At 40.3% G+C, this 15,321-nt stretch overlaps 3 protein-coding genes across 8 annotated transcripts in view; 1 reads left to right on the forward strand and 2 right to left on the reverse strand.

The window, feature by feature from the left end:
* Nucleotides 1-3,636: 3,636 nt before the first annotated feature.
* sc5d (sterol-C5-desaturase) lies at nucleotides 3,637-6,352 on the reverse strand. Its single transcript, XM_036588212.1, has 5 exons — nucleotides 6,259-6,352; nucleotides 5,683-5,900; nucleotides 5,356-5,488; nucleotides 4,896-4,996; nucleotides 3,637-4,375 (listed from the first exon to the last, which is right to left on the reverse strand). Exons 2-5 carry the CDS (start codon nucleotides 5,890-5,892, stop codon nucleotides 3,926-3,928), a joined length of 894 nt encoding a protein of 297 aa, XP_036444105.1. The 5' UTR covers nucleotides 5,893-5,900; nucleotides 6,259-6,352; the 3' UTR covers nucleotides 3,637-3,925.
* Nucleotides 6,353-6,416: 64 nt separating this feature from the next.
* On the forward strand, nucleotides 6,417-10,265 carry anapc13 (anaphase promoting complex subunit 13). Of its 2 annotated transcripts, XM_036588213.1 has the most exons (3): nucleotides 6,417-6,506; nucleotides 8,162-8,383; nucleotides 9,765-10,265. In XM_036588213.1, the coding sequence occupies exons 2-3, from the start codon at nucleotides 8,285-8,287 to the stop codon at nucleotides 9,888-9,890; spliced, it is 225 nt and encodes a 74-aa protein (XP_036444106.1). In that variant the 5' UTR covers nucleotides 6,417-6,506; nucleotides 8,162-8,284; the 3' UTR covers nucleotides 9,891-10,265. The 2 variants fall into 2 exon arrangements, with proteins under 2 accessions (XP_036444106.1, XP_036444107.1); XM_036588214.1 differs by lacking the exon at nucleotides 6,417-6,506 and having other exon boundaries at nucleotides 8,065-8,383.
* A 351-nt stretch (nucleotides 10,266-10,616) lies between these two features.
* Nucleotides 10,617-15,321, reverse strand: part of arhgap32b (Rho GTPase activating protein 32b) — a 99,794-nt gene continuing 95,089 nt past the window's right edge. For all 5 annotated transcript variants that reach the window (XM_036587851.1, XM_036587850.1, XM_036587849.1 and 2 more), the window contains one exon: nucleotides 10,617-15,285. In XM_036587851.1, coding sequence (XP_036443744.1) covers nucleotides 13,048-15,285 — 2,238 coding nt within the window. In that variant the 3' untranslated portion in view covers nucleotides 10,617-13,047. The remainder of the gene's footprint in view (nucleotides 15,286-15,321) is intronic.

Here is a 15,321-nt window from a genome sequence, read left to right on the forward strand (position 1 = left end):
ACAAATTTTCCGAAAGGTGTTAGTTATTAATTTTAGTGGAAATATATATACTGTGCAGGGCACACTGGTAAACAGCCTGAAGATATCATTAGGAGGCAAACAGAATGAAGCTTGGCCTGCTCTGTAATTGAAAGATAGTGGCCATGGTTGTCGCACTGACAGCTCTGTTCAGTATGCAGTGGCATTGATCCAAATAAAGGGTGAAGATAATTCCAGGTAGACAGGAATTTGATGATTAATTTCCTCTTTGGTTTTCTCATGATCATAATAATGCATGAGAAAATGGGGCATTGTTGTCCGCAAAGCAATTGTCCCCCTGGCATGTGCTGGAGTATTTCTAACCCAGTAAGTGAACTTTTAAATGATGTGTTCTTTTACCTCAGCTAGCTGCCAGGATACAAATGAGTCACACAGCATCCCACGCGATCATGCACATCCACCGTATAATAAACCCATTTCACCCAGCATGAAATAAAAGACCATTTTCAAGTTCAGTGATTGGGTTCATAAACTCTCTCTCTCTCTCTCTCTCTCACACACACACACATACACACACATGCCATAAAACTAAGGCAAGTCGATTTTGAAATGGAACAAACTGCTCAAATGACCGTGCAAGTGACAAATCAATAATTAAATTAATACTCAGATTAATCTCACTAAACTGTAAATTGCATAACTTCCCACTACGCAATGTTATAGTTGAAGTAGTAACTCAGTTCACATACATCACACACATGTTCAGCTCTATTAACAGCATAGTGCATTGTAGACAGCTGCTTATCCAATCTTTCTCCTGACATCAAAGGTATTAATATGGAGGTTGTCCACACTCAAGTAACAGCCTCTGCTCTTCTAAGAAGACCTTACTCTTTGCTGTGAGGATTTGACTGCATTCAGCCACAAGAGCATTAGTGAGGTCAGTGATGTTAGTTGATCAGTTCTGGATCACCAACACCACTCCAAGCCATCTCAATGGTATCGGTTGGTGCTTCATCATCCAATGCTAGGAAGCTTTATACCCCTCTAGCCAAAACAATATATAAAGTACTGTGCAAAAGTGAGAGACCACCCTTCATTTATTTAATTTTCAGTCAAAACAGCCACTAAATACAAGTTGTTCAATTGATATTTCTGAGAAGACTAGATATAAGATAATCCATGTGCATAAAAAAAGGAAAATAAGTGAAAAAAAGGAGTTAACAACTGTAACCTGGTAGACCACTAAAACTGTCCCCATCAGATAAACAGTACTTAAAGCTTTCATCTTTGAGAATGAGTGTTTCTGTGAGAAGACAACCCAACACTATGAGTCTGAAAGGGTGTGTAGCTGACAAGAAGTTGAGAAATCAATCAAAGCTGCTGGTGTTCTCAGAACAATGGACTAGCCACCCCACAGTCCAGACCACACCACTGAATGTGTTTGAGATAACTTGGATTGTGAGAAGATGAAAGCACAACCAACTTCTAAGACTTTGGAGGAAAAAATATCCCTGCAGATTCTTTGAAAAACTGAAAGTCTCCTGAAAAAAAACTGAAGCTATTGTTAATTTTGATATTCCATTTAGTGGTGAGACTTTTATGTAATTTTCTGTTAAAGAAATGTTTCCTGCTTTTTCCTGACGCTAAAAGCTGAATAACGTATATATTTATTGACCATTTGGAGCGAAAATTAATTAAACATGTTATCTGACTTTCACACAGTGCTGTCTATACATTGGGCAGGAAGAGAAACCTTCGCCCAGACCCGTCTTCAGATTCTTTTGCACACAGTGGGTGCCACCACACATATAGAAGCGCTGCTAGCTCATATACATGAAACCGGTCGGTCATGACCTTCTGCCAATAAAATACTCATTTCGCACTGATGGGTAAAAAGATGATGGGCAGAGATTTATTCTAAACACAGAGCTGCAGACTGGAGTGCAAATACATGGGTGGAGGAGTCTCTGTGGGTTAGAGTCACTGGAAGAGCTATTGGCAAGCCTTTGTGTCCCCAGACTGCTAATAGAAACCTACTACATAAAGAAGGACAACAAAAAAACCTTAAAAGAGTTTAATTAAATCGGTCATCTAAGAGCTGCACATAGCTGTGTCCAGGTGGACATGCACAAAAATAAGAGACTCAAATTCAGGTGTACATGCAAGTCAATGCTGAAATGCTGATGAGGTCATTTCAATAAGGTGATGGACTTTTGCAAATTACATCACAACAATTGAGAGCCTGTCAGACTGTATGAGCGTCCTCGGGAGGGGAGTGGAGCTTTAGCCGCATTTTATATGTAAATGTGTTCAGAGGAGCTCCAGTGTTTGGAAGTGTCGGAAGTCGAGACCTGTTGCCATAGATACAAATTAACTGGCCAGGATGTTTTCATTTGGATTGCAGCGCCTGTCAAAGCCGTTAACTCACTGCTTTTGATTTTGTTTGTGCAATTAACTCCATTGTGCCTTTATTAACTTATGAAGCAAAATATTTATGATTTAAAATAACAATACAACTCCATCAGAGCTCATATAATGAATGTGTTATCAAAACAATGGTTCAGTTTGAAACAGCAGGATGAAATAAACATGTGGAGCATATTATTGATCTGAGAATCTACCTAGCGTGAAAACTGAAGACTAGAAAAAGGCTCACTGAAAAAGATGATGTATATCTATGTTTGCAGACTGAATCAACTGCCACTGACAATATGACTGAAAAATGTTTGATTCAACAGCACCCTCTTCTGTGAGTTAGAGGGAACAGCATACAGACCTTTTAAGGTCTACAAGGGGAATAGTAGCCCGTTCACAGAAATGATCCAAAAATGTACAACATTGAGATTCAATTCAATTAGATTAGAACTGTATAATGTTGCCAATACAAAACTATATGTTGTTATGGCAACACAATGATAAATGACTCCATGAACAATGAATACATTGAGGTCTAAATTAGTTTTTATTGGAAAAGCACATCATATCAACCACATACCAGAAATTTCAACTCTATCAAAAAGAGGTCTGGTCAAAATACCAACCATATATCTATTGATTAAAGATAAAAATGTGAAATGACTGGTGTAAAACCTGTCAAAAAACAATGTAAAGTACTGCGAATAATTCACATTAACCTTGTATGTTCCTTTTATAGAATCTGTCCAGCTTTTACTATTATAAAGAAATGTACAAACCTCAGAAAAGCTGTGTTAGAAAATGCTGCTTATTTTACTGAAGAAACTACAGCTGTTACAGTACAAAATTGCAACAAGAGTTCATTGCATATCATTGCTGTTATACCAACCTTGTATCTACTTTTTATAGATTCATTTTTATTTTTCTGCATCATCTGAGCCCTGAAACTGTCCTTTACATTCAGTGAACCATCAGAAATAGTCCAAAATTACCTAGAAAAAAATCTTGTTACATTAAAATACATTAAAAGTCAAGAATGCTTTGCCTTCTTTATATATATATATATATATATATATATATATATATATATATATATATATATATATATATATAAATAAAAGCACAGCATTAATATGCAGTGCACACTGGCAAAACCATGCTAGCTGCATTAAAGCTAAGAGACCTGCCTATATGTTCTACAGGCTTTAATGCTTTTGGAATAAATGATTCAAAACTGTCTTGAGTGCAGTCATCTTTACTATACTATCAAAGTGCTTATGGTTATATTTGGCAATAATAGAAAAACAGACACTTTTAATAAATTATCATCTATCTCAGTGTTTCATAGAAATGCCTCTGCAGTCATGCATTTAAGCTGGTTTTCACTTTTTTCTTGTTTGAGATTGCAGGGATCTTATCCTCGACTTGTCTACAGGATTATAAGAACGTTTCTGTAATGATGAATGTATAACCGATAAGTAATAAAGGCTTGTCTTAAAACATCAATATGTGAGATGTAACGAGTTGATTACTCTTTTTTCACATGAGAACCCCCCCCATTAACATGGCCAGTCGTGCCATTGGAGTCAAGTTTGCCCTCTGCCTGTAGTTTCTTGATGCAGTCATGCGGCCCCATCCCCATCAGAGCCGAGGGGTGTCTGTAGGAGCGTCCGATGCGGTCCCACAGGGTAAAGTACTGTCCATAGTTGTAGTCAAAGAAGAGGTGGTGGTCAGTGTGGTGTGCCGCGCCATTGATGAATTTTTCCAGCACTTTCGGGACCCGGTAGTCCCCGTCATGAATGGAGATAGTCCATATGTTGACAAAGACATAGAGGCCTAAGTAGAGCACCTTGTGCAGGGGGAAGAGGAAAGGGTAGATGTGGTACGGCAGACCCTGAAGGAAACCATCCACCGGGTGGAAAGCGTGGCTGGCGAAGGGAGTCGGGATCTTCCAAACGTGGTGAGGTTTATGTAAGTGCTACACAAATTCATGTACACATGAATTCGTTAGTAATGTATTTGTGATACATGTAAAATGACAATATGTTTTGTTAGAAATATGTTATCTTCTTGAGTACAACGTGGGCATCATCAGTGCTTCTAGAACAATGAACAATTGCATGTATAATAAAGAAGATCAATTGTCTGTAAACAACAACCTGCAGAAGCGGCACAGTTAACAAGTAGTTGATTGGATGTCAGCCCAGTATATTATTTTATTATATAACTGTACTCATTGCTTATCATAGTCTTTTTAAATGTGGTGCTACTGTTTTTCTGGTGTATTTTGTCCGTTCCAACTTGTCTGCAAAACCTCAGAAAAACTAAATACTGTGTTATGTATCATGATGTTATCATTGTGTTACATTTTGCCATATTGCCCACCCCATATTCAAAGATTCCATTCCAGCCCCTTTCTGAACACTTTATTAGTTCCCTTTGCTTTACTAGTTCTCTTTTCTTTTTTTGTTTAAGAATATTATAAGCTTGGCAATTACCTTGTAGAAAAGTTTGTGATGAAGGAACCTGTGAACCCAGTAGATGCACATATCGGTGAAAAAGAGGAATGAGAACATGCTGAAAATCAGCCCTGGCCAACCTGACAAATGCAAGAAAACAGACAGACTAAAAGGCCTGGAAAAGCTCAAGAATCCAACTGTATAAACAGAGAAAATACCAAGAACGAGCAGATCTGTAAGAACAGGCAGTTATTTGCTTCACACATTTTTAAATACATCTGAATATAAAAAAAAATAAATCAAAGAGAAAAAAACGTCTTAGCTGAGACATTTAATATACAGAGATAACTATGGTTCTCTCTATTTTACTAAGATGGATGAGAAGAAGGAAAGAAAACAAAAGTGGGCTTTTTCACATTTTTATATTGACTGCCATTCTTAGAACAGACAGAAGACCTCCAAAAGAAACTGCACTTTGAATGGCATCACATAATCTTACCCAGTGGAGAGTCGTCGACATTGTCATAGAGCTTGCTATAGCCTCGGACTTCAGCGAAGAACAGAGCGACTGTGGGAATGCTGATCACCGGTAAAGAAGTCATAGCATATTTTATTTCACGCCACACCTGGTTCTGTGAAGCAAGAAAAACAAAAAGCAAAAAAACAAAAATGAAGCAATATCACTTTTGGCTGATACCTGGATATTCTGGACATATGAAGCCTAAACTAAGGAAAGGTACATGCAAAATCACTAAAGTCAGAGTAACTTTTGCAGCTATATGCTCGGTCTGTGTTATTTGCATGTTATTTAAATGCGAGTCCTGACCTCCAAAAACTGAGGGTGTTTCATTAAACTGTGGTCAAAGATGAAATAGTAGCTTAAAGCACCCAGGCCAAGATATAAAATTGCAGCGCCGAGGTTGGTGACCACCAACAGTCCAAGGATCTGCCGCAGGGGCTCATCTTCAGGCCAAGAGGAGGGATACACATACGGAGTAAAGAAGTAATAGTCTGCAAAGTTCAGTACAAGGTCCATGGTTGGCACTATGGGATGAAAAAGAAAGAAGGGAGACAAAGTTTCATATAAGCTCTATACATGTACCTTACAATAACAATAAGTTTAATGAACCTGGCACGACATAGAAATGCTTAGGAAGGATACAGTCCTCAGTGCTACTGATATTCATTTGAAGTAGAAAAAAACGAGTGATCTGCTGTTTGCTCTGAATACACAGAACAAGTTCAAAACAACTGAGAAACACGGACTTCACACAGAGATACGTGAAATGCATAGTAATAAGGACATAATTAAGCACTAATTTGCCGTGTGCGACTGCAGGTTTCAAACACCCATGTACTTCAGTTCAGAGAAGAGTTTGGAGAAGAAACGAGCGTGTCTTACCTGATTAGGTGCTGAAGTTCAGCTCCCTGCAGGCTGTCTGCTGCTCAGCACTGATACCAGTACAACATTGCGTGACGCAGTCGCAGAATACAGCTGAGACCAATGAGCGGTCAAAACGTCACAACACAAGCAGATTTCTCGCGTCTGATTGGACAAATGTGTGATCTGATCATGGCGTTATAGAGACAGCGACAAGATTTAAAGGAGTACAGTTATGGATCTGTGTGACTTCATTTATATCTGAAAAAGTAAGTGGTTGTAAGTGGTGTACATGTAATACGTGCTTGATGTGGCTGCGTGTAGTAATAATCTAACAAGGTCTAGTTTTGTTTAGCTTACTAGAAGCTGCGTTTCAGTAAAAAAAAAAAACGATTTGTTGCCCTTTGTGTGATATACAGCGGCATTTCTGGTTGGATTTATGTGAAGATCAGTGACAGTGAGTGAAACTGCGACAGGATAAAGGCCCCGAGCCGGTTTAAGGGGCGCCCAGACACTTCCTATTTATCCCGCTATCTCAAAAACATGACTGCAAAACGCCAGAGGGCGCCCGCGAGCGAGTCCTAAGTGAATGGGGGTAAATGGTACTAAACGGCTTAAATGTAAAGTTAAAAGGGTTACTCGCCGTTCGTTCATGACCTTCCTTTAATTTTAGAAAGTAGAAGGATATATTTCACAAAAAAACCCCAAAAAATAAAACAAGGAAAACTTGCCTATACTTTTTTTTCTACAACAAACAGGTTTTGGGCAGTAGGACTTCAGCATTACAGCTACTGTGTGCTGATTGGTTAGCGTTGCTGCCACTGAATGCTGATTGGTTGGTGAGCTGATCTGCTCATTGGCTTGATGAAGCAGTTCGCGCTCACAGACGTCATGACCGCCCCTCTAGCGTTTGACAAACCTGGAAGACATTACTGAGTGGCAGTTTTCCACTGTATAAAATTCTGTGAAGCTCCTCTGTTTTGGTCTGAGAAGTTGACACATCGCCTTCTGCTATTCGCGTTCAAAACATAACGGAAGACACCGATGCACTTTACAGACTGTACAACATGACGCGGCCGTATTCAGTTATATTTCTTAGTACTTAGTAAATGCTTCCCCAAAACGGACTACAAAGTCTGTCGCGCGGATGACGCCACTATCACACATCCCACGAAGCGGCGCCTGTCCTGAACTATGGGTTTTGTAGTTCCGTTATACAAAAGCAAAATATTCTGCTGTTATATTGTATTGGCAGCCGCAGTTTGTATGGCAGCAAAGTAGTAAAATAAAGTTCTAGCTCTAGAATTTTAATCCGTTTTAAGAAAGGTCCAAAACAGCAAGTCTGCACTTCCTCCCATCCAGGACTAGAGTTCTGGACTGGTTTTAATCGTTATTTTACTGATGGCAAAATCAGTAAAATCATACACAAAGTGAGATATACAAAAACAATCGATTTTCTAGTCATTCCACAACGAGCTCTCTTACCACTATAAACTTTTAGAAAAAAATTATTTGATCTCATAGACATGACCTGGCAAAGTTTGTCTCACCCCTCCCCTTTTAAAAACTTTTATACTTATTTTATTTTTGTTTACTAAGTTTTAATTTTTACACTATTCTATTTATTTATAATTCATCTGTTTATTTATTAATATTAATTTTGTAAGTTAATAGTCTTACTAATATTTGTTGACCATGCACGGTTTGTGTTTTCGAATATATGTGGACATTGTTTTGCTATTACTAATTATACATAAATAAATAAAATTAAAAACCCGTTTAATTAATGTGATGACGTTGGGGTATAACGTCATCAAAAAGGGACTGGGCTGAAAAACACCGCGCTAGTGCTGACAGTCGGCTCTGCGGAGACTGACTCCTCGAAGTTCATTGTTGGTTATCGTTGTCTTACTGCGCGTTTTAGATGTGAAGCAGTGACGCTGGTGGCTGCACGGGGACGACAGTACTGTGTATTTAAAGCCGTCTGCGGTCTAGTCTGGTTTACCGGCTCAGCTGGTCCTGTTTGGCTCGGAGTCTCAGAGGCGGGATGGACAGCGAGGTTCAGAGAGACGGCAGAGTGCTGGATCTGACCGATGATGCCTGGAGGGAGGACCGGCTGCCATATGAAGATGTGACAATTCCTCTGGTAACTTCTCACTGTCTCTAATACTGATACTAATATTAAGGTTGGCTGGCTGTGTAAAACTGCCAGAAATTTCAGTAAAAACGTGTAAAATAGACGAAACGGTTGAACCACGTCAGATGAAAATGTGACAATACAAAAAGATATACGGCATTATTAATATACAATGAATTGTCACGTTAATCACATGCAGCTACCATAAAGGTGCATTTTGTAGGTTTACAGATGTGCCTGTACCCCATCTGTGGCTGCACAATTTAACAGCGCCCCTCTGACCTACCTATCAGTGGACACGGACCACCATAGAAGCATCTCTGACCAGATGTTATTTGGGATATTTTGGTGGTGGTCCATTTTCAGCACAACAGTGACACTGAAATGGTAAGGCTATCAGGCCCAGCACTGCTGCTGGGGTTTTAAAACACCTCTTTGTCACTGCTGGGTTGACAATGGAATAGTTTGCCAACCAAAATATCCTACTAACAGTGGATGATGGGCTTGAATATGGAAACACCAATTGTGCATGGAAAAACTTGAGATAACTAAATCTACACTGTGTACCAACACAGTAATGTGTTGAATAAAGCTGACACAATCCAGATGGTGTTCTAAGTCCCCTGAACCCTGTGGTTCTCCCCATACTTTAATGACATAAATTACATGCAGACCTATAGGGCGAGACACCTCAAGGGTGCTTGGTTTAAACACATGCATTTGGGACAGACTCTGTTTTGCACCCATCGAATTGGCCAAGCAACGAACCAGATTCCTTCTCTACAGTGGCTCAGTTTCAAGCATAGTGTAGCTAAATAACAAGCTAAAATAATAAACAAATGCATTTTTACTCACGTTTCAATATCTTCCTCTCTGCCATGTTGGCCAGTCATCCACTCTGACTTTTTAGGATTTTTGGGCAAGAGGCTGCATTGTTGTGGTCCTCCCTGAAGGCTGCATAGCTGGTGCTAGTGAGCACCCCTTTGAATGCCAAAGTGAGAAATGGGACACCCTATAGCCTTGCAGTCCTCAGGTGCACTAATTTGGGACTGAGCTGAGCTGAACCAACGTGTCCGTACCATGTCAGTATTACTTCTTTGCTGGGAACAGTCCACCTCCAAAATATCTGGTCTGTGGTGGTCCTATGGTGGCCACTTTCCACAGATGGATGGGATAGAGGGGAGCTAACAAACTGTATTGCAACAGATGGGCTACAGTAAATAACTGTAAATGTAGGAAGTGCACACATATGGTAGGCGTACCTGTTAAAATGGCCAGTGAGTGTGAGGTGTTCCTAATAAACTGACAACTTGGTGTACATCTGTTTTGATATATTGTGTTTATTAAGTTATTATTCACATTAGTAATGTTAATCTTGTTTTTCTTTTAGAGTGAACTTCCAGAAGCAGAGCAAGATAATGGTGGATCCACAGAGTCAGTCAAAGAGCAAGAAATGAAGTGGTCCGATTTGGCCCTTCAAAGTTTGCATGAAAATACTCCAAGTACTGGGACATAGCAGATTAAGTGTATTTTTATATGATCAATTTGCATGCAAGTTATGTTTATGTATGTGGTGGCTGATCCAGACTTTAGTTTTTTTGGATAAACCTTCAGATGTGCGAATGATCAAGCACATTTATGCCTGTACAGTTCTGTACACAGATCTAGATACTACGAAAATGTCTCACATCAGTTGCCATCTAAAGCAAATAATGCAGTTTCTGTAATACTATATAAAATTGTTTAAATTATATTTTGTGATATCTAAATGGAGAATGAATGATTTGTATTTGAAACCCAGTTAAAGCTGCAGTTTGACAAACATCCTTTTTTTAACAGCTCAGCAGATTTAGAACATGTTTGACTAAATAAATGTCTGTTGGACTTGGGACGTACTTGTGTGGATGTATAATTTTGTTATAAAGAAGTAAAGTTTTCATTGAAATTACATGTACAGTAAACAGCTGATGTGAGATTACTGATGCACTGAGAAATCAAGACTAATAGATAAAAACAGAACTGATATTAAAATAATAATATAGTTTGAGACAGACTTTCGAGGCATTGTTCAAATTAATATGCACATGGAAAACAATGTATGAAGAAGAGAGGAGTAGATTCTTAGTTCATAAAAAATAAGATTAAAAAAAGCATTAATTTCAACCATCCTTCATAGCTGGACCAGTTGTTGTATCTCTCTGTAGATGACTTGCCAGACAATTCTATACACAGAAAGCAATCGGGTTCCTCTGGCTAGACTGAGGTTTATTTGTATTTGTAAAGGTAACACTGAAATGATCCAAATGTAAAACACAAATAGCATAAATATATATTTAACCAGTGAATAATTTTGATCATATTATTCATCAATAGGACTCAACATTTAATACTTGAACTTACAAAAAGATGTTTTCACATTTAGCACACAACTAGGTGGCTCCGAGACATGTTAGTAAGGATCGGGGGAAATTTACTTGTATGTCCATTTGTGAGACAAAATCTGAGCCCATCACACTTCAATGGGCTGCTTTGCACAGCAACTAAGGGCCAAATTCAATCAAGACTAAGCCTGATTAATAAACTATAGGATTTGTGGATAATGTGAACCAATACTGTATGTTTAAAACAGAGTGTCATTAAGGTGTGCAGATGTCTTTTCTTAGGGTGACCATACTTTGGTTCGCAAAAAACACTGGGGGCAGGAGGACAGTCAACATGTAAGCAAAGCCAAATCCCAGATATATTAAGGAATTCAGAAATCCCAGCCAGATGAAAAAATAAACACGTATGGCCACACTAATTTTCCTGAATGGCTATCAAGAACAGGAATGTTCAGATGGAATATTTTGTACCATGAAGTGCTAAACACTACTGTGATTATCACTTACCAACTGGCAGGAACAGTTCACTGAGGGATCTAGGAGGCTTGACTGAATAAGGCCCTTACATTTCACATTTTACCTCCAGGGGGCATGCTGGAGTGGAAGATCCAAACACATATTAATCAGATAGGATTTCAGTTTGGTCCCGTAAAATACTATACATATGCTTTTATTTAGCTCTTTTTTTTAAACTAGACCACCATCCTTTTCACAGTCTTACAAAATCCAAACCAAAACAAAAAACAAAACAAGGCATGTTAATGAATCACGAAAGTGTCCATAAAAATGAAAACTATTCAATAAGACTTTTGGAGAGACATATGAGGCAGGGCAACACTACTTATAATCATTGACATGTAATAGGTCAATTTTAATTTCACCAATTATCCTGACCCTATTCCAATGAATTACAGATATAAACATACTGTTATGCAGAATGAAGTTTCATCTATACAACAAATTGAACAAAACAGAAACATGCAACTGATGTGGCAAACAATATGAACAGGTCCCCCTCATCATGAACCACTTTTTAAGAGTTTTATTATTAATTTATTAATAATTTATTATTATTATTATTATTTGGGAAATTTAACTTTCTATTCCTTATGCAGACCATGCGCTCAGAGTAAGAATGCTGGGATCTGGGATCAGCTTGTGCCTTTTACATAGCACTGACTAGGATTACATGGACTGACAGGGTTCTTATTCTGAATGAGGCCCCTGATACAATACCTGACAAATCATTCGGGTAGAGTGGCTCCTAATGAAAGAATATCAAATTCTGGTGTAAAATGTGTCTACATGAAATGTATTCGCTGGAAAAAACATCTTTAAATATAAGTCATTAAGGTGCTGGTTTAAAAGTTGTCTGACTAAAGCGTTAAAACTGCGAAACTCAATCACTAGTACTCAGTCAGTATCATGTTTCCCTTGCCAAGTTCTCAAGTGGGGAAAAAAAAAAAAACAAGACTCAACAGTTTTCTCTGCTGATTCATGCTGGCACTCTCAAGCTCAGTCATTAACCAACACAGCTGCAGGAATGCTTCCTCAGTTACAAGTCTCATTCATTATTTGGTCCTTCTGAAGACAGAATATCCTCACCAAACACAGTTCATTAAAATCTAGTATGTTGAATTCGGTTCATAGCAAAAATACACTGTATAATAGTAATGGCACAGTTGGAGAACAAAAGGTGAAATTGCACATTTTGGGCCCCCAACCCAAAGGCAGAGAAGTACAGGTTAACGTACCACCTAGTTGTGTACACTGAAAGTAGTGGGGGGTATGATGTTAACACAGATGTTCTCCTCCACTGTTACTGTAACATTCAAAAGTACACAATGGATATCAAGGTACACAGAACTGTTCTGTAAGAGATAGATTACATGCATTTCTAAAATGCAAACCTTTATCCCCCCCAATTATGCCCAACCCCAAGCAATTCTAATATAACAAAACAGAACATAAAAAATCCCTTATAACCAGTAGTATTTTGTCAGATATACATTACCTTTCTGGTTCAGGTGCATGTACCATTTGTCAATCACATACAGTATTTACAGTCTGACTGCCACGTTTCTTACTATCACAATGTGGCTTTGTACACTACTGAATCATGGTACATTCAGTTCCATAAAAAGTCCTTTACATATTGTTAACACAATAAAAAAAACTGAAATTAAATGGATACAGTCATGAGACAGTCCACTGTCCTGCAGAGGCTGCTGCTAAACTTTAATTCGGAAACTGTTATCAACATCCAAACCCTTTAGCCTGTTAAACATCTGCTCACTCTGCATTAATCTCTGCTTCGGGCCTCTGCATGGCAAGCTCAGCTTGAATAAAAGCACCCTGTCCCAAGGCAGTGGAATATGCTCGATTACTGTGGGAGGCGGAGTACCCAGGGGCATGATAGGAGCTTGAGCCTCCTCGGTTTAGCACGGAGGATTGTGAATGAGGTACTGGATGATAATCATCCAGATTATCATAGTGGGATTGCAGAGTTTGTCTTTGTCCGTGTGGTGGGTGAGAATAGGATCCAGCATGGTCTTGGTCCAAGCTATCCTGTACATGAGACGGAGGGTTAGACTGGTTGTAGTGTGGCCGTTCTCTAACACTATGCGATCTCTCTGGCTTTGGAGGAGGAACTGGTTTCACAGGGGCTGCCTGCTGGTCATCTTCACTGCTGCCGCTGGTGGTTTTGACCCTGCCTATGTGCCGATCTGGATCTGGACGATCATATCGAGGCTGGAAACTTCTGCTGTCTGGGTGTTCCTGCCAGTGTTTACTGGTTAGCTGCTTGTCTCCCGTTTCAAACTTTGACTCGAGATGTCCACTTTCTGATAGATGCAGGCTCCGTGGGGGAGGCTGTGAATGATGTGAATGGTTAGACGGATAGGTTCTGGAGCTACTTTGCTTTGACGTAGCAACTTTGTCTCCTATTCCATTTCCCTGGCCGTGTTTCTCCGTTTCCATATACATCAGAACGTCCGGATCTGACATCAAGTGTCTGGAGACATGCTGCGATCCAGGAGTTACACTATATCTCCCATCCTTTCCTTCAGCAGCCACCAACACAGTTTTACCAGGATCTGATTTACTGCGCAAGTGTAGCACTTCTACTCCTCCGATGTCTCCTGGCATGTAGGGCCCCACATTGTCATACTGAGACATGACGGGCCCTTTCACCTTTTGCCTGGCTCGACTTTCTCTGCGAATAGAATGCATGCGAAGCCTCTCCGCCTCCTCTGGGTCCCAAGCGAAGTAAACAGCTCCCTTTGAGCCATGGTAAGGAGGCATGTCCCTGCTTACAAAGCTATGCTCTTTCACAGGAATGACATACCGTGACAGGTACTGATAGCCTCCTGATTTGCCACTTGCCCTGCTGAGGTGCACGGCAGCATCACGGCCACTGAAAGAATGGATGTGGCGTAGTCGGATGGTACCATAAGGATCCACATCATAAAAGGGAGCGTTGAGAGGATGTGAGCCAGAATAAGGACTGTACCGGTACTGGACTCTTCCGTTCTCAAAATAAGGCTGCAGCTGCGTGACATGATATTCAGCTTGCGAGGTCTGCTGGTAAGACTTGCAGTGGTAAACCGGGCGCTGACAGTAATAGAGCTCATCTTCTGGAGGAACCTCTGTTCTAGTTATTGGCACTGAACGGATGGCGGTGGGTGGCACATGTAGAGAGTGCACTCTGCGGATAGTTGGGTACACAGCAGCTCCGTCCACTGAGCTATAGCCATGGCGGTGCACTGATCCTGGGGAAATGTATTCCCCCCTCATTGGTCCACGAGATTTGAAAGAGTGGTGGAAGGACCTTGGTCCAATCGTATTATAGCGGCCATCGCCATGGGCTCTGTAAGGAATCTGGGGCTCCGATTTAGATACGTAAGAGAGGTGTGGAGGCACGCTCTCAGGCCGATAATGGCACCCCATGGATGACGGCCCAGAAGGGGCAGCCCTCTGATGGTAGTAGGCCTCCCCAGTGGGCTCAAGTAACGCAGTCTCTCCCTTAGAGCGGTAAACATAAGCTGACTGATGAATGGAAGACTTGCGCTGTGATGGATGAGACTGTGGCAGAGTGTCATCCAATGGTCCAGGCACAGAGGCCTCTGCCAACATTGCATGATAGGTGGCTGCACTGGCAGCCTCAGTTTTACAGAGGGCAGCTGTTGCTATTTTGCTTTCCATTGAGCGAACAGGTGGGATTGGTGGTGTGACTCCATGAGTGTGGTGATGAGGAACACTTTCCACTCGAGAATTCACAGGCTTTATTGCTTCCCAAGGCCTTTCTCCACATGGCTCCTGGGGTGCTGCTGGGGTTGGTGCAATCCGTGCATTGGGCTGAGACTTAGACTGGGTTTGAGGCTGACACTGAGAGTGAGGCTGTGGTTGAGGATGGGATTGAAAGTGCATTTGAGGTTGACTTTGCATTTGACGCTGAGGTTGGAGAACAGCTATTGGCTGCTCGGGGAATTTTGTGGTTGGTGGTAGCAGGACACTTTCAGAGGTGTGAACCTGAGGAAAAAAAAACAGTACATTATTTATTGATTA

Source organism: Colossoma macropomum, unplaced genomic scaffold, assembly GCF_904425465.1.
Source record: "Colossoma macropomum unplaced genomic scaffold, Colossoma_macropomum, whole genome shotgun sequence".
In the NCBI taxonomy this organism is placed as follows: Eukaryota; Metazoa; Chordata; class Actinopteri; order Characiformes; family Serrasalmidae; genus Colossoma; species Colossoma macropomum.

Coding starts and splice junctions, on each gene's coding strand:
- sc5d (XM_036588212.1), bottom strand. CDS start 5,892: ATGGACCTTGTACTGAACTTTGCAGACTATTACTTCTTTACTCCGTAT. Junction 5,489..5,682: donor AACACCCTCAGTTTTTGGAG/GTCAGGACTCGC, acceptor CTTGCTTCACAG/AACCAGGTGTGGCGTGAAAT. Junction 4,997..5,355: donor TGTCGACGACTCTCCACTGG/GTAAGATTATGT, acceptor TGCATTTGTCAG/GTTGGCCAGGGCTGATTTTC.
- anapc13 (XM_036588213.1), top strand. CDS start 8,285: ATGGACAGCGAGGTTCAGAGAGACGGCAGAGTGCTGGATCTGACCGAT. Junction 8,384..9,764: donor AAGATGTGACAATTCCTCTG/GTAACTTCTCAC, acceptor TTTTTCTTTTAG/AGTGAACTTCCAGAAGCAGA.